Genomic DNA, 22851 nt, shown 5'->3' on the forward strand with positions numbered 1-22851 from the left:
TATTAACATAGTGTAATTGTGTAATTATGTTTTGTTTTATCTATGGTGTAATCATTGACTGTGTAATGTTCAAAACCAAACACTTTGCGATTGTGATATTCTGCTCGCAATTTCTCCCAGATGAGCGACTCTCTGATTATGGCGGGAACGGGAGTAGCAGTAGAAGTGGAACGAAAATGAAAAGTTATGCTCCGACGTTTTGGATTTCGAAAGTTTTTATATTGTTAGTCTTTGAAATCCAATTTGGAATTTGGTAAGATATTACTATGATTATATTATGATAGTTTTTTTAGGTTAAGTTTTCTATTATTATATACATGTCAAATCAAATTCAAGTTCTAAGTTTTGGTTAAGGTCACTTTTACCATCTAATTGTATTAATTGTTATGCAGTTTTAAGGATACATTTTTTTTATAGACTATATTGAAGAAGAAGTTTAGAAATAGTCCTATCTGTCAGCTAATGTTATTTCTTACAAAGTAACAAAATATCCAATCTAATCAGTGTTGTGTTAGTTCTCCCATTAAGACTAGGACACGCCTGTAACATTTCAGAATCATTGATACTGGTAAGTGTTTATATTTACTTTAAATAAATTTAGCTAGGCTAATTACATTTGTATGGTATGGTAATAAATATTACAAATAATGACTAAAACATGCTACCCACCTGAAGAGACAAACCTTAACATGTAGCACAAGGATTGTCACAAAGACAAAAGGTGTAGGGTAGAAAGTACCTAGTAAAATTGCCATGTTTTAAAAGATATTCAAGCTCCACCATTGTCAGGCTAACAAAAGGATTTACTTCTTAGGGTCCATTCACACACCAGTTCCGGCACATCACAGTTCAGTCTTATCGGTCACGTCATGGTGAAAAAATGTAATCTTTATCATGGGCTAACCTAATGGATTTTCTCTTGCGCTATTTAGGTTTACACTCAACCAGCGCAGGTCTGTCAGTTGCTCTACCATTGTCCGCTGGTCAATTTCAGATTTATTCCAACCAATATTTTGGGATTGTTCGGACCTGTGATGTAGGCTAGGCCTAACTTAAGTTATGTGTTTGACATTAAAAAAAATCCTATTTTTGTAATTTTAACAATCATCAAGATTGGGTGTAAAAATTGATAGAATAAGTAAGTCATTGTGTTTAAAGTAGGCCTATTTAAAACAAAATCGCTACTTTCCTGAAATGGAATATTCATTATTATTGATGATTTTTTTTCAATAACTTATATCGATATTTTTCTTTTCCGATCAGATCTATTACAAATCGAAAACAACTAACTGATCTTGTTTAGGCTAAAATAGTCTATATGAATTAAGAAATGAAACTGGGCTGCACTTTACTTTAGGTCCTACACTCATTCGAATGAAAATATTGTTTGTTCGATTGTTTCATTCGATATATCGTTTGGTTAGTTAGGTTAGGTTAACCTTACCTAACTAACCAAACGATATACCGAATGAAAAAATCGATTAGTCGATATATCGATCAACATTTTCATTCGAATGAGTGTAGGACCTAATAAGTTAGGCCTAGATCTAGGTGATCTATATAATGGTTTATTTACCTTTACTTTCATCCCAGTTCAAAAATAGTTGTATCCATCTACCACCATGGTTTTGACACTAGTTGCGTCATGGATGGTCACGTTGTTAGCTAGTCTAGAAGTATCATGTAGTCAGTCTCTTGGAGGTAGTCATACTCACACAAACACGAACATACACACGTACATTGTTACAATAACTAAGAAAAATGTATCTCATGGACGGAACAATTTAATTGTACCGTCGCAGGAGACAGCTGGAGGACACTGTGGGTGACGGCGTCTGTGGTTAGATGACTTTGTACCTGTGGACATGGAGGTGTCAGTTGAAGATGCACTTGTCCGGTGAACTTGGGATGTTTGATCTGTGATCTTTTTTGTTTTTAGCGAATTTCCCATATGTTATGTGCCCATTAGCACGACAACTCAAGCAAAAATTGTCCAATTTTGATAATTTAGAAAAAAACTTGTTAACCTACATTTATTCGAATGAGTTTGCGAACCAGCTTGATTGGACTATGGGAACGGGGGTTAATGGGAGGTTTTATGGGGTAAAAATTGGTTTTTCCCATTTTTGACCCTAAAAACATAAAATTTTGCAATTTCTTTCCAAAATATTTTGTAGAGCTTAAAAAACAAATAATTTAGTATATTGAAGCGTTTTTATGGGCTTAACGGTTATGTTGAAAATAAAAACTGTACCTAAATTTGAAATTCCCAAGATAGAATTATGGAGAAACTATTGTAGTTTTCTTGTTTATTTATGTACTAGCTGTACCCGCGGGCTTTGCCCCGTTTAACTTCATATGTGAGCTCGTTCGCATGGCTCAATCACGTCCTGGTTGAAGTTCGTTCGCTACGCTCACTCACCTTTAGGTTGGAGCTCGTTCGCTGCGCTCACACGTCCTGGTTGAAGTTTGTTCGCTACGCTCACTCACCTTTCCGGTTGGCGCTCTTCAGGTTAGCTCGTTCGCTACGCTAACTCGCCTCCGGGTTGAAGTTCGTTCGCTACGCTCACTCACTTTTGGTTTGAAATTAGCTGTTGTAAAATATTTAAAAAAAATAATAGTGCTGCACTCTGTTGGTAATCCTTGTAACTTTAATGATATTGAACATCATAGAACAGAACCCACTTGTTTAATTGAAACAGCTGTTAAGATTCATTAATTCCATTTAAAAATGAGTACTCATTAGGTTAACATGGGAAACTCCAGAGCCACTGGGGCGGAGCCCGAGAGTCCGATCAGAATAAAAACCACTTAGTTTTCCTATTTAATGCCTAAAGAATCAGTGTACCAAATTTCAGCCTCCTTGTTAAGTGGGAAGTGGGAGAATTAGTGATGAGTGAGTGAGTCAGTCAGTCAGTCAGTCAGTCAGTGAGGGCTTTGCCTTTTATATAGATTTAGATAAAATTGCATAGGAGAAGCACTGAAAACGCTTTTCACCACACTACGATGTTTTTAACCGTTTTACAAATTTAATGTTTATTAAATAACTTCTTGATCAGCATTGTACCTGTTTTTAAATTTAAGGAATGTTAATAAAAGAAACATCATATAACTCTTAAAAGATATATTCACGCTTATACTGTTACTCTCAAGACAGTAAATAGACATAACAGATGGTAAGTGGTGATCTATTTCAATCAATAGTGGTAATATGGTATAGTGTGGTGAAAAATAGTGTCCGTACCACAGACCAAAATGGTTTTGCAGCTCTCGATCGTTTTTTAAAAACTTGTCTTGATCCGGCAAAACCTCATTTTTGGCCCTAGGTATGAAATATACTATTAGGAAAAAAGATCCAAACCCATATTTTATAGATGTGCCGAGAATTGAGCCCGTCCCTCCCCCATCGAAGTCCAAGAAGCTGGCTAGCAACACACCCATTAATACTGTATAGCTTTTGGTTGAAGTTTCACTCTTAAAAATGAAATCTTTAAACACTTGTTATCATATTTAAAAAATTTAATTGTGCATTCCAAACAGTTTGTAATAATATATTATTTTATTTTGCAGATGGATTCCTCAAGATTTACTTAACATTTTTCAAAATCAACCCAAGGACATATTTGAAAAGATTCAGGAATATCAAGAAACATTGGTTGATAGCGTTCTTATTAGCACCAGATTTGAATTTGATATTATTGATACAGAAGGTATTGAAAAATCTAAATCAAATTTAGTTTCCAACCACACAACAAATCTCTGAGTAATGTCCGATTCAAAATTCAAAGAGACTGTAATTAAACGTTGGGATAATATCTTTACTTTATATGACATCTCATCCTCACAGGGCTATAAAGTCGAAATTCCTCGATATTAATATACACAATCAACTGTTAAATAAAGTGGAAACCACAATGACACCGACAAAATTAAAAAATGTCTGTGAAGATTCCAGCAACAATGATGGTTCGCCAGTTTTAGATTCAAATGTATCATATTTCTTGCAAGGTAAATCAAATCCTTCATATAACTCCAAAAAGTTTAACACACAAGAAAAAAATCAATCTTTTTTAAATATTTTAGATCAGTTATGCTCTCCACCTGCACCTACTGAAGGAGAAAAATGCCAGTTAGAGGCTATAATTTCTAAAGAGAAGAGACAAGTTAGTCTAACAACTGGCAGTAAAAAACACATGTTTAGTAGAACGGATACACATTATTCTCATGTTCAAATCAACAAAAAACCACAAGAAATTGCCACTGATGATCTGAATATTACAAAAGATGACTTATTTGAAAATATATCTGATATCAGCTTACAAAATTTGTGTGATGCAACTGATCATTTAGTTGACAATCTCACACCTAATCATGAAACTGTTAACAGAGACATTGACCAAAAATTTAGCGCCAAAGAATCAAGTGGTGAGAGGAAAAGACTATTGATTTACTCTAATTCAAATTGCAATGTAGACAAACCATGTACAATAGATTTAAGGAATCTTTTTTCTGAAGTGACAATTTTAGAAGAAGCGAATAAATGCCTGAAGAAACAAGTACACCCAACATCTTCATATGGGGGGATAAAACCTAGTCAAGTTACGGTTCCATGTCCTAATAGTCTATATGAAAAAGGAGATAATTTACAGTCATCAACACATTTGCCTGTAGAAACTAGTAAGAATGAAATAGAAGATGACTTTCTCAATGACTCATTTGGCATTACCAACACTCAGTTTTGTGAGGCTGTTGAAGCAGCTGAGCTTTTATCTAATCTTAATACAGATCATAAAATAAATCTGAATGTCACAGATAATATCAATGTGGTAAAGTATTTGCACACTACTCCAAAAGAATACAACGAATCTTCAAAAAATAACAATAGTATTACTACATTAAAGCAAGTAGTCTCTGATGAGACTGGTTTGGTACCATCCATTGAGAAAGAGGACTTACCACCACAGTGTAATAACAAGACTGAGAACTCATTGGCAATGTTGAGTAACATTGATTGTTTAAAAAATAACACAGATTCACCAAAGAACCACCGTCTTAGACTAAATAGTAATAGTTATAACATTACAAAGCATAAGCTTTCAAAAGGATCAAGTTTTCCTAAAAATGAAGATGATGAATCAGATTATGTACTGAAAGGGTTTCAGACACACAGTAAAAAAGGTGCTACAACATCAGAGAGTCCATTAATTAATGCTAAATTTCAGTTTAACAATATGACTTCACTTGACGAGTCGTGCTTTGAAACAGATAAAATATTAAAAGGTTTCATCACGCAAAACTTAAATGTAACAGAAAATCAAAAATCGTCTACCAAACAAAAGTCAATGCAAAGAGAGATAGAACCCATGCAGCAGTTTAATAACAGTTCAAGTGTAATACAAAATGGTTTTCAAACAGCAAGCGGAAATTCAGTCAAGACGTCAGAAGAATTATTACAGAAAGCAAAGCAGCTTTTCAATGATGAGTCGTTTGTAATGCCAAAGGAATTTGAAAGATTCAGTAATAATTCAAAAGGCTTTCAAACAGCAAATGGAAAGTTACTCTCGATATCTAAGGAATCTATAGAAAAAGTCAAGCAGCTGTTTGATGATGGGCCTGAATTCATGCATTGTCAAACTGCAAGTGATGATTCTTCTACAGTTTCTGAAGAAAATTTTAAAAAGCCCATGCAGCAGTTTGATGATGGACAGAATATAACGCAAAATGGTTTTAAAACTGAAAGAGGAAATACTATCAAAACAATTTCTAAATATTCGCTTAAAAGAGCAAAGGAAATTTTTGATAACGACAAGTTTGATATACCAAAAAGGTATCCAACAGCAAGCAAGAAATCTGTCAAGATGTCAGAAGAGTCATTACAGATAGGCAAGCAGCTGTTTGATGATGAATCAAGTTTGATGCCAAACTGTTCCAAAACTGAAAATTTAAAAAATAAGTCAATAGCCTTCCAAACTGCAAACGGAAAATCTATTAAGATATCAAAGGAATCGTTAAGGAAGGCGAAACAGCTACTTGATGATGGACTTGATTTAATGGAAGAAGATTATCAAATAGCAAGTGAAAATAAACCCATGCAACAAACTGATTTTGGATCAAGTGTATTAAAAAACAGGCTTCAAAGTGCAACTGAAAAATCAATGAAGTTATCAAAAGAATCATTAAAAAGAGACAAACAGCTGTTTAATGATGATCTTAGTACACAATCAAACGGTTTTCAAACTGCAAGTGGAAAGTCAGTTAAGTTATCAGATGAAGCATTACAGAGAGCCAAAAAGCTGTTTGATGATGATCTTAGCACAATTCCAAACTGTTTTCAAACTGTAAGTGGAAAATCAGTCAAGTTATCAGAAGAGGCATTACTGGAAGCCAAAAAGTCGTTTGGTGATGAACTTTGTCAAAACAGTTTTCAAACTGCAAGTGGAAGGTCAGTCAAATTAACAGAAGAGGCATTACAGAAAGCCAAACAGCTGTTTGATGATGATCTTAGTACAATACCCAATGGTTTTCAAACTGCAAGTGGCAAATCAGTCAAGTTATCAGAAGAGGCATTACGGAAAGCCAAACAGCTGTTTGAGGATGAATCAACTGCAATGCCAAATGGTTTTCAAACTGCAAGTGGCAAATCAGTCAAGTTATCAGAAGAGGCATTACAGAAAGCCAAACAGCTGTTTGATGATGAACCAACTGCAATGTCAAATGGTTTTCAAACTGCAAGTGGCAAATCAGTCAAGTTATCACAAGAGGCATTACGGAATTCGAAACAGCTTTTTGATGATGAACCAACTGCAATGTCAAACGGTTTTCAAACTGCAAGTGGCAAATTAGTCAAGTTATCAGAAGAGGCATTACGGAAAGCCAAACAGCTTTTTGATGATGAACCAACTGCAATGTCAAATGGTTTTCAAACTGCAAGTGGCAAATCAGTCAAGTTATCAGAAGAGGCATTACGGAAAGCCAAACAGCTTTTTGATGATGAACCAACTGCTATGCCAAATGGTTTTCAAACTGCAAGTGGCAAATCAGTCAAGTTATCAGAAGAGGCATTACGGAAAGCCAAACAGTTGTTTGATAATGATCTTAGTACAATACCCAATGGATTTCAAACTGCAAGTGGCAAATCAGTCAAGTTATCAGAAGAGGCATTACGGAAAGCCAAACAGCTGTTTGAGGATGAATCAACTGCAATGCCAAATGGTTTTCAAACTGCAAGTGGCAAATCAGTCAAGTTATCAGAAGAGGCATTACAGAAAGCCAAAAAGCTGATTGGTGATGAACCAACTGCAATGTCAAATGGTTTTCAAACTGCAAGTGGCAAATCAGTCAAGTTATCAGAAGAGGCATTACGGAATGCCAAACAGCTTTTTGATGATGAACCAACTGCAATGTCAAACGGTTTTCAAACTGCAAGTGGCAAATTAGTCAAGTTATCAGAAGAGGCATTACAGAAAGCCAAACAGCTGTTTGATGATGAATCAAGTGACATGCCAATCGGTTTTCAAACTGCAAATGACAAATCAGTCAAGTTATCAGAAGAGGCATTACAGAAAGCCAAACAGTTGTTTGATGATGATCTTAGTACAATACCCAACGGTTTTCAAACTGCAAGTGGCAAATCAGTCAAGTTATCAGAAGAGGCATTACGGAAAGCCAAACAGTTGTTTGATGATGATCTTAGTACAATACCCAACGGTTTTCAAACTGCAAGTGGCAAATCAGTCAAGTTATCAGAAGAGGCATTACGGAAAGCCAAACAGCTGTTTGATGATGAACCAACTGCAATGCCAAATGGTTTTCAAACTGCAAGTGGCAAATCAGTCAAGTTATCAGAAGAGGCATTACGGAAAGCCAAACAGCTGTTTGATGATGAACCAACTGCAATGCCAAATGGTTTTCAAACTGCAAGTGGCAAATCAGTCAAGTTATCAGAAGAGGCATTACGGAAAGCCAAACAGCTGTTTGATGATGAACCAACTGCAATGCCAAATGGTTTTCAAACTGCAAGTGGCAAATCAGTCAAGTTATCAGAAGAGGCATTAAGGAAAGCCAAACAGCTTTTTGATGATGAACCAACTGCAATGTTAAATGGTTTTCAAACTGCAAGTGGCAAATCAGTCAAGTTATCAGAAGAGGCATTACAGAAAGCCAAACAGCTGTTTGATGATGAACCAACTGCAATGCCAAATGGTTTTCAAACGGGAAATGGAAAATCAGTTCAAATTTGTAAAGAGTCGTTAGCAAAGGTCAAACAGCTGTTTGAAGACAAATCAAGTGTAATAGCAAATTGTTTTCCAAATTCTTGTGGAAAATCAGTTGAGACATTAGAAGGATCAATTTTGACAGAAAAGGTGCTGGATGACAATCATTCCATGGGTATCCAAACACAATCTAAGAATGTAAGTAGAAACTTGGTTGAAACATCAAAAGAATCATCGGCAAAGGATTTGGATCACAATCCCAACAGTATTCAACAACAAATTGCTCAATCCTCTTGTAGAAAATTAGGCACTGATAGCAAAAAATTAAATGATAAGGTTAAACAGATTTTAGATAGTCAGCAAAGTGGTACCGGTAATAAAGATGAATGTCGAACGATTGATAGAAAATCCGTTGTCATACCTAATCAATCAATTGAAAAAGTCAAGCAACGATTTTATGATGGACCAAGTAGTATTAGCAGTACAGCTGGAAATTCTTCAACAAACAATGACATGTCTCGATCAATGAATAATTCATATCACTCAACCAATCTGGTAGAACACAAACAAAAACGTAAACATCCTTTTGTAACAGACTCTCCCTCTACATCAGGCTTAGTATTTAATAATTCATCGTTAGACAGAAATAAACAATACTATAGCCCTTCAAGGAAAAGAAGAAAATTATTTTTAGAAAACGATGGCACAGTACAAAGTAATGAAACTAACTTTTGTTACAATGACGATGAAATTGATTCAGTTGTGGGTGCTTCAGTAATATCAGAAGCAGATTTAAGTTTGCTCAATCATTCCAAAAGTAGTCTCAGTGGAAATGACTTTCAGTTAAATCACAATACGATGTCGCCCAGCGTCGCTCGGGAAGTTTCAGAAAGTATGGCTGCTCTTTTAGCAGATGAAGCATCCAATTCACCATTCTCTCTCAAACCATTTGTATCGTCTCCAGGGATACTGTACGATAGGGAGGTTAGACTTCCATCAATAAATTGCTATGAAAATGAAATGAATATCAGCAACAAACAGTTGAGCCCTATTTTAGACTCACGTAGTAGTTTTAATAAGGTAAACAATTCAAAAAGACAAGTAGTTGGTAATTCAACCCCTATTACTGTAATAAACAAAACAGTCAGTGAAGTTAAAAACACGTCTAGTTTCAAACCACCTTATGCTACATCTACTCCAGTGGATTCTAAAATCCAATTAAAACGGAAATCGCTGTTTTCAAATGTTTGTCCTCAATCTGAAAAACAATTCAAAGTGTCTGTTGAGTCTAAAAATGAAAATGTTTATGAAGTGTTGAAATTGAGATTAGAAGAAGCTAAGAAGCAGGAACAAAGTATACAAGAAAAAAAGAACCGTGGAAAAATAAAACCTTGTAAAGGTTCACATTTACTGAGGAAGCAAACCGAAAAGGCTGTGAATTTACGATATTTGACAGCCAATGGATGCCTTAGACTCCTTACTCCTCAGCAGGTAACTATAAATTGGACATTTACTCTATTAACTTTTACTATAATATTTTAAAATTTTCTATTGTAGTAGCTACCGTATTTAGAAACAAATTATGTTCCAAACAAACACAAGCTCATGCAGACGAAGAAATGGGGTTAAATACTTAAACCTAAAAAAAAACCACCACCAAAATTTGTTACTGATAAATGTGTAATTTCAGTACCAATCGTTCAATGAGTTTTAACATTGACTATATAGTCAATGGTTTTATTGTAGTTTTACAAATGTTTTATACAAATTAGTGAGTCAAAAGACACTTTTTGCCAATATGATGAACTACATTTTGGTCAAATTTCACCATTATTTGAACAAACTATATTACAAAACTAAAATCGTATTCATTTCAAGATAAGCCTCAAAATTACTTCTAACTTGTTTTCAATTTAATTAGCTTATGTAATCAAGCAGCTGTTTAGTAAGTGATTCAATCGTTTCGTCTAATACGATTGTGTTTGTGTATATTATACTACAGTATCAATATTTCAATCTAATTACAATATACCCCCGCCGCAGCAAACCTGCAGACTAAGCGAATTTCCATTTGACTGATTGGATTTACACTGAAATGTCTACTTAAAAATATAACATTTATTCCCAATTTAAATAGAATTAGTTTAACAAGTACTTAGGTTTGCTGCATCAGGGAGGGTAAAATTGTGTTTTTTTTTGTAAAATGTTAATAGTTATAGTAAGAAATAAAATAATTTTCCAAATTTGATCAAAATACGTTCATAAACAAGCAAACTACAACAGTTTACTTATTCTCCATAAGAATAACATGGGAATTTTAAATTTACAATTTTTTGGAATTTTCTCCGTAACCGTTAAGCGCATAATAACGCTTCAATATACTAAATTATTTGTTTTTTTAAGCTCTACAAAATGGTTTGGAAATAAATTGCAAAATTTTAAGTTTTTTGGGTCAAAAATGGGAAAAACCTATTTTTACCCCATAAAACCCCCCGTAAACACCCGTTCCCATGCTGGATCGCAAACTTGTTCAAATAAACGTAGGTTTACACGTTTGTACCAAATTTCATCAAAATCGGATCATTTTTGCTTGAGTTATCGTGCTGACGGACACATATATATATAAATATATAAATATATATATATATATGAATTTGAACGGATGGTGTTTTTGGCCTCTAGGGACCTCAAAACGAAAAAAAAAATCGGTCCCGCGTCCAGGTCTTACCATGAGTACTACGGTAATAGCTCATTCCCTATATGGGAAATTCGCTAAAAAAAAAAATTAAATAATAATCTATACATACTTTCGATGCATACAATTTTGTTTACTGTACAATCGAATTTTACAACTGAGCTGACAACAGCTGATTTTTACTCCCTAGGGGCTAAACGATTTTTACTCCCTAGAGGCTAAAAACGATTTTTACTCCCTAGAGGCTAAAAACGATTTTTACTCCCTAGAAAGTTAAAATGATACTTTAAACCCTCATTGCATGCATTAGAAATGGTTGTTTTTTTTCTGCATTATGACGAAAAAGCAGTTTACTCCTTTTTACAATTGACGGATTTTATAACTGACTCCTTGAAATAACCAACCACGTCTTATCATCCTTGTGCGCTTTCTCTTACCTTTCTTAGGCCCCTTAGGTTATGAATTTCTGTTGTCTTTCAAAATATTATAAATTCAACTTGTATTTTAGATGTGTTTTAACAGGAAATGTTGTTATTCCTGTCCCTCTTTGGAAATATGTTTATTGTTTTCTGATTCTTACTTTAGCTCCTTTGACTGACAATCGATATATATTTTGCTAATTATCCAAACTTGACTGTCTCTTGATCTCTCTAATAGTTGAGTTTTATTTTATAGTTTTAGTGTTGTTAGACTATATTTGGTTATTAATGTGTTTATATTTTAGATGTAATAAGCCTATTATATTTATTGCTGTTGATTAAAGAATATTAATTCTTGTTCGTTTTAGCTGAAACATTATGGCATCAAAAAGTCTGTAATCGAATTATCATTGAAAAATGTTGGAGAATTCAAGTTTGTTGCAGAGGATTTTTATAGGTAAGTTTGATTGCAACAAATATTATTTGCTCTCTAATCTATAAACAGATTTACAAATTAATATAATTTCCCAGAACCAGTGTTTTTTGAGTAAAAAAAAAAATTTACAACATGAAACTTGGTATTTTGTTTCTCAATTTATGTAAAAATAAAAGTACAATTTTCCTATATCTACCATTGGAAATTTCTTAAAACCTTTAAAACTTGATCCGGCAGGAAAATAAAGAACTTAGACTTCATTTTTGTACCAAATGTCATTCCCAGTGGCATTAACTTTTTTAGGTTGATCTTATCTTTAGCATCACTATTTAGCATCATCATCATGTAACACTTTACAAATTAATAAAAATTATTCGCCCAAGTGGTTCTCATCAGTTATGTTAAAAACACAATAACTAAACATATAAAAAAAGATTAAAATCTATGGTACTACACACATCATATTACAACCCGAGTAAAAAACAGACTGTAGCCTTTCTGGTTTAGTCACCAATAATTCACTATCAATTACTTCATGACTCAACTAACAATTCTAATAAGATTATCAAAATCTTCAAAGACACATTAGATTAAAACACAATATTACACATTAATTGAGAGACATAGTCATTTAATACTAAATTCGGTAACATTTAGTGTGCAATGTTTATTTGGCTGTGTGGCTGGCCAAATAATATGATTATTAGAGTCCAGACACCGAACCATTGAATCAATCTGGAGCAAAATTAATATTTCATTAACCCTGGATTTTATTAGGACTTTTCTTAGACGGATAGATTTTAAAGATTTTTTGAGTATATTATTAGCCTGAACCCCAATCTATACAGATCACAATGGTTGGTAAATTTGAACAATTTGATGTGTTTAGTAAGCAAACTGCGTCTACCAATGTCAAAGGCATTCCAGTCGGAGATGGCGCCCTTTTGGTCCTCGATGAAGAAGGAAAAGCTGGTGTAAAGGAAGTAACAAGGTCGTTCCTAGCCAGTCCCTCTATAGATCCGTCTTTGGTGTCTATTGAATGGGTGGAGAACCATTTTAAATGGATTGTTCTCAAAATGGCAGCAATGGAGAGGATGTTTCCTCAACAGCTGGGAAACAGGTATTTAAATTAACATGTTGTAAACACTTTCCAAAAAAATATATTCCGAGCCACTTCTCGGACTGGACTGCATGACTGTACTCCCTTCATACAAATGATGGAAACTTAACTGATCATTATGAAAACTAAACATAAAGCTGATAATTTTTTATTCATTGTTCAAATCGATTATTCAATTTTTCTGTAAGTCGGGCTAGTTGATATGTCACAATTTCTTTCATTATCTGATACTCATCATTCCCATACAAATATCATACACAAAAAAACTTGTTTCAGAATCTATTTTTACCATCTAGCCATCTTAGGATTGTTTCTATTTAGTCGTTTTATTTTAAATTGTATTTTGCCTATATTTTTTACCTAATGTTTCATTATGTACCTATCATTAGTGGATTTTAAACATAGCCAGCTTGTTTTAACTCATTTAATTAAATTATCTTTGTTATTTTTCCCGTGAAATGTTAAATGACATTTAAATATTATGTAGCAATTTATTATGTAGCAAATTACAAACACTATTTCACTGTAAAATGTTTAAAGGGTAATAAAGATTATTATTCTTGATACTCATTATTTTCATTGTAGATGTTGGCCTCTGGATTGCCAAATAATATTAAAGGTTTAAATTTCTGCTATCAGGTAATCCATCGAATTGCAGACGCAACTAGTTTCACTCAAGAGTAGTAAATTATGTGGTTGCACACCATTAAATTATGTTTTAAGTATGATTAGTAAAGCAATATTAAACTTGTCCTGTCATTTCATGTCACATATGGACCCATCTCTAATTTGACGACGATTCTTGAACTGTATTTTAGTACTGTACTTGATCTCGACCTTTATAATAGTTAGTTGGGAATGGTCGAGGGTTGTGAGCGACTTACAGCTATGTTCGTTTTTCAAGTGTCTTACAGCTACTCTGGTTTCAAATCATGTTAATTATTTTATTTAGTCGTTTATTTATTTGGCAGATACTTGACTCCAAACAACGTGATGCTTCAGATGAAGTATAGATATGATAGAGAAATTGACAGAAGTGAAAGACCAGCTTTGAGGAAGATTTTAGAAAAAGACGAGTCTTCCACCAAAACCATGGTGCTTTTTGTAGCTGATATACTGGATGTAAGTTTTATAACACCCTTAGATTAAGTTTATTGCAATGTTTAGCCCCCATTGGACGCAACTATTAATAATTATAAGGTGGTTACTCATATATATATTTTCTGAATTGTGACTTTTGTTTTGGCTAATCCTAATTTACGGAGACAGACTAATGTTATGCGAGACAGTCAATATTTTGACGTTACTGTAAACTCTTTATTTACAGTCATGCGGGTTGCGTTGATTGTCCCTTGTCATGACCCTTATGGATGCGGTGATGAATATTTTAGTTATTTCTGTAACTCTATGCATTTTATAGATAGGTATTTTGACTTAATGTTTTGGATTTTGGCTCTGGTCTGGTATCGTAAGTTCAATATAGTTTGAAAAAAGCGAAAGAAAAAAAGTAAAAATTTAAGGATTGTTTTGCGGTTTCTTATGTTTTTCAGGCGGCTAGTATCCCTGAGACTGCCTTTTAAATAAAGGGGTGATGTAAATCTTTTATGAACATTGAAATACAATTAATTAGTGTATACATGTTTAATGGTTTTTTTTCTATTGATGCTAGTACTGTGCTAATTTATTTCACAGTTGTACAACATTTAAATAAAAAATAACTTTTCACTTATAAAAAAGTAGTTTTCTGCAGGTTTAATTTTGATGTTTTTCCTCATAAGGTAGAAGTTGAAAAAGAGCAAGAGAAACTGGCAAGAAAAGAGCTGGAACTGAGTGATGGCTGGTATAGTGTCAGAGCTACCATTGATTATGAAATGGAGAGGTTGATCAGAAGTGGGAAAGTTGGAATCGGAACTAAACTGGTTATCTGCGGAGCAGAATTAAGTAACAATGAGACAGGATGTCATCCTCTTGAGGTTAGAATAATTTGCTAGTAGATTTATAGATGAATTATTTTTAACCACTTGCATCTGGCTTGCAATGCAACTCATGTGTATAACTTTGTATACAAGAGGTCAGAAAGCTAACTTAGTAACTCGGAGGTTGCACGGGTATGACCTTTTTTTATATGTTAAACATTTTTAAAATATGAATCAGGTCTTAGCTGATTGCTTATAGTACTCGCCTAGCAATCAGGTCGCCGATTCGATCCTGTGAAAAGTCATTAACTTTTTGATGGGGACCCAGCTGTTCCTTATCATTTGGGCTTAAATAAATGATCCTGGCTAATGAAATAGCTGATATTAGTCAATAACAAAGCTACACAGATCATCTCACACTATTCTACACTCATCCTTCACTCATATTTGGGTTAAAATATGCACCTAGGTGGCGTCCCCATCTCAATGATTGATTATTGATCGTTATTTCAACAATTATCATCAATACGTTAATCTGTGCATTGTGGTGTGTCAGTATTTACATTAATAAACAGTTTTAGAGCAATTATTTTCATCTACACTGTAGTTAATACAAACCACTGCCAACTCTCTGTTGATAAGTCAGTGGCTCAACGGGCAACGTCCACTCGTACGATGAATCCAAGTTAACAATGTCGTGGGTTTGTCCTGGTACTGCCATCATTATTATTCCTCAGTACATTTCATTCGTCTATTTTATTGGTTCTCCCCTTCTTTATTTTATTTGTTTCACACTAACCTCTAGCTTAATGTGGATGGACAATATAAGGTTAGACAAAGCCACCAACCTCTCAAAACAAAAAGATTAATGGTTTTGTGTGAAATTGAATTTTTTAACTGATTCAAAAAAACTAATTTTTTATGTTTATAATACAAAAGTGTTACTCTTAAAGAAAAATACAGTACATTTTGAGGCTGCAATCAGGTGTTAGATAGTAAAGGATATTTTATACATGAAATAATATGCAAAATATAGGGAAATATTAAACATATGCCAAAGAAAATTAAAGTAATATTTGACTATCATATCTGTTGTGTACAGACTCCAGCAAATGTGCGTCTGCGAGTGGCCACCAACAGCACACGGCGCGCTCGATGGTTCACTCGTCTTGGCTTTCACAGCAAAACCCTCCGTCCGATGTGTCTGAGAGACGTGTTGAGCCGAGGGGGGTCTCTGCCTGCACTTACTGCTGTTGTGGCTAGAACATATCCTCTCTTGTTCCTGGAGAAGGTTAATGGGAAAACAGGTCAGCTGAGTTTGTTAATAATGTTTCGGTAAATATTTAATTGGGATAGATTTAATATATGAAATACAGTTTAATATGATTAAAATTACATATAATTTATTGTTATTTATGTTATTTATTGCTGTGTTGCTGAGGCAAAGTACCGACTGGGGTACAAATGGCCAGGGCAGTAAGTAAGTCTAAAGTCGAAAATCACATTGATTATATAACACCAAAACTATCAAGAACAATATTTCTCCTAAGACGCCTGGTTCATTGCTTGGAAACAAATTCTGTTAGAACTGCCTATTTTGCCTACTTTCAATCAATAATTAGATATGGATTAATTCTCTGGGGTAACTGCAGTAGAGTGGATGAAATCTTAATTCTCCAAAAAAGAGCCGTTAGGGTTATCGCTGAATCTGAACTTGATGAACATTGTAAACCTCTTTTTGTTTCAATGAAAATTCCTACTATTATTAATCTGTATATCTTTGATTTAACTGTATATGTAATAAATAACACACAAATACTAAAATTCCATGAACACAGATATAATACTAGAAATAAAAATCATACTTCCATTGACTACCACAGGCTCTCAAAATCTATAAACAGCCATGTTGTTGTAGCTCCAAAGGTTTACAATAAACTCATTGGCCTTATCTCAAAATATGATGTCAAACAATTCAAGAGAAAGTTTTATAACTGGTTATTAATAAACCCACTTTATTCACTTAATGAGTTTTTTTCTTGCCAAATTGCTTTCTAGATCGTTCTATACACTTAAATACAAATCCCACACTCTATTAATTAATAGTCTATATAAATCATTCTTCACATTAAAACTATTATTGAAAACTAATCCTCTCTTTTTTCATTAAGATATGATGTTATCAGAAATTATTTTCTATTTTATCTTGTTATTGATGTTCCAGGCCAGCTTGAAGGAGAAATTGTTTGTTTAATTGTTTTGTTCTATATACTATAAAATTTAAGTTTAATTTTATATTTACATCTACTTTAATTTGCTTCTTGACAATTTGTAAAATGCAATCTGACCTATCCTATTGTACTTTATTGTACCGAATGGAAATAAATATATTTGATTTGATTTGATTTGATTTAAGTAAGTAAGTATAATTTATTGTACTACGCCTAGAAATGTACAGGGGTGACATCTAGTAGTGACAGATTAATCGTGAAGTAATAGGCATGGAAGGTTATATTTTATGGAAAAAAGTCAGTTACTAATATCTTGATTGAAGTTAGATTACCAAAAAGACTCTTGTGGATCTACTATTTGAAGAAGTTCTGACAACGGAAAGCTGTTGTATGAAACTCTTTTTAGTGTAGGCTATCTGTAAGCCCCTACACATCATGGTTTAAGCTGTGTAAACTTTATTCCTTTGTAGTGCTTTAATATTTTTGTTTTAAATCAATATTATTAATAAATAAATTATGGTCAATATTGAGTTTAACATTTTTATATTGCGATAGGGACAGTTAACGTCACAATCAAGACAATCCATGTAAACTCTTTTTCTCACCATGTTTACACATTGCCTCTCATAGCTGTCAATAGCCATAGCTGTACATAGCCAATTTAAAAAATACTCTATTTAGGCTATATTGGTAGGCTCATTTTTTTAAGTAAAGTAACATTTTTATAGTTAGCTACCTGTATTGCTAGTGAAATGGTAGGTAAACTCCGGGCCAAATGGAGGTTTACCCTCTATTACTTTGGGTGACGTAGCTCATGAATTAAACTCCGCACTTGCTTACGAAACCCAACTTTATTATAGCCCACAAAACATACAAAGAACACAACAATCAACAGCAAACAAAAAGATAGAGTAGACTAACAGTGTAAATAATAGAAACCCCAACTTTGAAAACCTTTAAGTCTTACCTGGACTTTGGGCCAAATGCCTTGGGCTCTAACTTCCCCTGCAGGACCCTGTCCTCCACACTAACACTTGACACAAAACTGACCCCCTGATCAAGTACACCGACCTACTTAAAGCCACAGACTTCTGTAGGCCAGCAAGCTATTGTTTAACAACATTTCCAGCCTACTCACAAAGCATTTCCAAACACTTCCTCTTCATAATATTTGACCCCTCCTATCACACTAGTAGCTGGGGTGATGAAGAGATGGTTTTATATACAGATTCAAGTTATGTATTTGCATAGACAAAAAGAATTAAATATAGACTGTCAAGACGTGCTGCGGTTACTATGGTTACCATAGGTTCTGGCGCAGATCGCTGGGAGTGCCGTGTAGTCTACGTAGCGTGTACGCCGTAACTACATGGCGCTCCCAGTGGTGTGCGCCAGAACCTATGGTAACCGCAGCATAGCTGACGGTCTATATTTAATTCTTTTTGTCTATGGCATTTGAGTTTGAACGTGTGTTGCAGTTATCCGGAGTGAGCGTGCGGAGCAATCAGCAGTTGACCAGTATCAGACGAAGCGGCAGCAATGTGCAGAGGTCATACTGAGTCAGCTACAACGAGATGCCCACAGTTCAGGCAGCAACAAGCGACCGGTTTCAAGAGCCACAATAAAGAATGCAACCAGCACAAAACATCTGTATTCTCTGTTGAAGGGTGTGGATGACATGAGTTATTTACAGGTAATAATGTGTTGGGAGTTAAGACTTCGATATCACACGAGGTTTGGTTTTATGTAAAACATTTCCTTCATAGCTATTCTGAGTAGACTTCCTGGATAGGCTTCCACAGTCACTTATTCTACAATCGTGGTCTTCTGGTAACGGCCGTGTCAAATTCAACGAATCAATACTCTCACTCTCCTACTTTTCGACCTGGATACCGAACTGATTAGATCTTCTCAGTTAGGTCACACACTCAAGGTCACAAATTCAAGCCTGTTAGTTTATTTTCAAACTGATGTGTTAACTGTGTGATATTCTTAAGGAACTAGTGTTTTACAACACTAAGAAATAAAGCATCTGTTAATTTTGCAAAAAATGAAAATTAATATGAAAAAGTATTTTCTTATGAAAGATTTCAATTTTTAAAATAAATTTGAATTTATATAAATTTGATCTAAGTCTTTGTTTCAATTTACATTTCACATTTCATCACTACAAATGCCCCTTTATCCATATTTTGACTGTTTGAATCGTAAAAATAGTTAGTAATTTTATGGCAATGTCTTACATGAATCATTTATGGATACTAAATAAAAAAAAAAAAAAAAAAAAACTGATAAACTAGGATTGTATGTGAAGGTAACTGTCCATTTTCTGATTGCAGGACATCTTAAGTAAAGAACAGTTGAGGGAAATTCAACAGCTCAAAGAGGAAGAAACAAGGAAAGTGCATCAACAACTTCAAGACAAACTTGCCGAACAATTAGATAAAAAGATTTTGCCTAGGCATGTCACAAGAATGCTTAAGGTAATAGTTTTAAAATTTAGTTTCAGTTTTACACTTTGATTATACTGTTCATGAGTTATACATAACATCTTCAGCATTCAAAAAGATAATTGTTTTCTTTATATTGTTGTAGTTTACTGTTTGTGGATCTTTGTGGTATGATATGATATAGACCTAGCATGCACTCAAATGTAATATTCCTTTAGTAAGTTATTCAATCATTAGTTCATGCAGTTTCTAAACAGCTAACCAAACATGAAGATCGCCAACATAACATAATACATGCAACACATTTTGTGTTTCCACCACATCATGCTAGATGGCTGCTGGAGAGGCCTTACTGAGAATGGAACTTTCTCACAGACCAATCCTGTTAACCAACATAACCTAAATACAATTTTTCTTCCAACTGTACTATTCACAAAGAATTTGTCCAGTCATTGTCTATGGTGAATATTAAGGTCTTTTACCTTTAATTATTTGCAGGTTCGGTTGGTAGATGAATTAAAGCCGACAGATCACTCGGCTCTATTGACTGTATGGAACCCTTCTGATGACGTTGTCAGTTGCTTGACTGAAGGGAACTTGTTGACATTCTACAATGTTGCAGCCTCCGGAACTTCAAGGTAGGCTGCATGAAAAATGGAAAAATTGAAGGGAACTTTTGAACTAAGTTCAATAAATAAATCAAACCCCCATGATTTGTGTGTTTAAGTAAATGACACGTTGAATTTATAAAGCAATATTCTAAGTGCCATCCAGAAAGTAATTGACAGTAGAAACCCTCATGACCACATGTCACCGACCATGATGGGAATGGCCAAAAGGTCCGATATTGGGAGAAGCATAACCTGCAGTCCTCGCAACCATCGTTGAAAAATTTTGTTTTAGGTTCATGAAAATAAAATTCACATAGAATGCATTCCAAAGGAGAACTAACTGCTCATTTTAAATTCAATTGCATCTGGCATTGTTTTGACATGCCTTGGTGCAATGTTTCTAACTATTTTTTTAATAAGCTTATCTCGTAATTTAAAATAAATACTTAGTTAAATCCTTAATCTCATTTTAAATTTCCTTCAGCTGTTAATTTCACATGCAATACTGAGCTAACTGTTATCATTTGTCATGTTAAGCCAAGTGCCATCTTAGATGAGAAACATTTCTTTAGGCAATTTCAAATACCACATCTTTATTAGGATCACAGACCTTTTACAAGTATTTTTATTCAATGATTTATTAATTTATTCTGGATTAAGATTTTCACCCTAAACACAATTTTTAATTAGTTAAAAGTTTTGCAGCTTTATTATATTGTAAGGATATCCTAGAATTTAAATTATACCCACTGGCTGTTAAATCTAATTTCTACATTTCCAGGTTTGGTGATCTACAGTTGACCGCAGGGAAACAAACCAAGTACAATGTGGAGAGGCGAAGCTGTTGCCTCCGTAAAGTGACTCCACTCTTAGAACTGCAACAGCCAGAACTCAAGCCGCAGTTCTCAGAAGTAGATGTGGTTGGTTTGGTTGTTCAAATTGATGCCACTTCTCCAGACACAACATCTAGTATTGTATATGTTGTTGACGCGGATGACAACTTCTTAGGCATATCATTCTGGACCGATTTGAAGGTTTGTGGGTAATTGATCATTCTGATGTGAAATTTGAGATTATTGTCTATTAAGGCTTAATATACAAATTTCAAGAAATGTAAGGTGCCCAATCGACACAAGTTGTGTGCAAGGGTAAATTCAAATTTGTATGTTTTTTATGACTTCTGAAAAACAGTTTGTTTAAAATAATGAGAACTCTCTGCTGTTGAGAACGAATATACAGCAAGCCTTTTGATCTCCCTAAGACTCATTTCTTGTACTGTAGTTTGGTTAGTTGTACAGTTCCTTCGTTCTTATTGTATTTTCAAACCAAGTGCTTTATCCTCTGAAAACTCAATTTTTCATTTCCAGGTAAAATTTTAAGAGTTGAATAGTATGAATTTTCTATCTCAGCCATTTTAATACATTTTCACCAAACATTTTCTAAAATAAAAATGGGGGTAACTTTGTAGGGGTCATGGAATGTTTGAAAAGTTTGTACATTTGAAAAAACATTTCAAGCATGACCTAGCCATTGAAGCAAAAAGATGAAGCTGACGAAGTTTGTCTGTCTGTTGCAGACGACAGGCTATATCAACACTTTGAGCCACGGGTGTGTGGTAGCGGCCAGTAACTTACACTGGCGGAGACACCTTGTGTCATGGCAGCTACCCTCCGCGTATGCCACCGAGATGTCCACCTTCAGTCAGCACCCCCGCCAGCCCCACCTGGTGGAGGCTATAACTCACTTGCGCAGTCGGATACAGTCACTGGTCAGTGTAATAAATATAAGCATAATTTAATCTTGATGAGTTGAAATTGTTGGGTTTTGTTTGATTAGTAAATTATTAGCCATCCGGCAACATAAACTAATTGAAACATAGCAGTTTGAATTACTGCTTTAGAATTAGGATCTTCTGACACTAATTTTTCAGAATCTTGCCTATCACACTATCAAAATATAATAAACCTATCTTCAGTTTTCTAGTTTTGTCCAGGGAAAGGCTACCTAGGTTTTCTAGCAAAATAAAATGTAATAAAGTTTTATAATTGCAGTTTCTATAAATTTTTTTAAATGTTTGACACCATTTTGCATGCTTGGTATATTCTTAAATATAATCAAATTATATGTTTCAGGATTTAAAATCGTACATTAAAAGCTGTCAGGAAAGAATCGAATCTCTCATTGCCCGACGAAACAGTGGAGGAGCACAAAAAGAATCTGTCCCGTCGGAGGCAAGCAGTGTTTTGCAAGCAAGTAGTTGTGGTGCTTTAACAGGTAGCACCAATCAAAAGCGTGCTGTCAATATACTCAATTCAAGTGATTCTGAAATGTTGGACACACCTACGAATAGAAGGCTAGGAATTTTGGAAAGGTACGGAGAACCGCCTCCCATCTCTCCACTGAGTACATCTACTCCAACCACAGTGAAACGGAGTTTTCGTCCTCCTTTGAGAAAATCTACAAATAGGTGATAGAGCTTTGTTCATGATGCAGAGTTATGTTAGTTAAGTCAATTTTTGTGTGAAGTACAATAGGGATTAATTTAATGTTATCAATATGTTATTATGGTTGTATAGTGAAATGTATAGTATAAACCTACCACATATAGTCAGGTTGTTTATATATGTTTATTGTGTATAATAAAGCAATGTTGTAAAAATGCAGTTTTATAAATGGTTTTTTTTATCCAAAAATATGTCTTCCCATCTTTTGGGAATATTTAAAAACATAATAAAGCTGGTCATTTAACACTTAAATAAG

At 34.2% G+C, this 22851-nt stretch overlaps 1 protein-coding gene across 1 annotated transcript; it reads left to right on the plus strand.

The window, feature by feature from the left end:
- Positions 1-437: 437 nt before the first annotated feature.
- Positions 438-22748, plus strand: LOC128995700 (breast cancer type 2 susceptibility protein homolog). Its single transcript, XM_054420717.1, has 13 exons — positions 438-568; positions 3571-9704; positions 11696-11784; positions 12653-12883; positions 13855-14005; positions 14662-14856; positions 15902-16106; positions 18509-18723; positions 19370-19513; positions 19979-20118; positions 20873-21125; positions 21668-21859; positions 22224-22748. Exons 2-13 carry the CDS (start codon positions 5364-5366, stop codon positions 22560-22562), a joined length of 6495 nt encoding a protein of 2164 aa, XP_054276692.1. The 5' UTR covers positions 438-568; positions 3571-5363; the 3' UTR covers positions 22563-22748.
- The last annotated feature ends 103 nt before the right edge of the window (positions 22749-22851 follow it).

Source organism: Macrosteles quadrilineatus, unplaced genomic scaffold (genome assembly GCF_028750875.1).
Source record: "Macrosteles quadrilineatus isolate MER2022 unplaced genomic scaffold, UCM_ALF_1.0 Scaffold_5__1_contigs__length_97177068, whole genome shotgun sequence".
NCBI lineage: Eukaryota > Metazoa > Arthropoda > Insecta > Hemiptera > Cicadellidae > Macrosteles > Macrosteles quadrilineatus.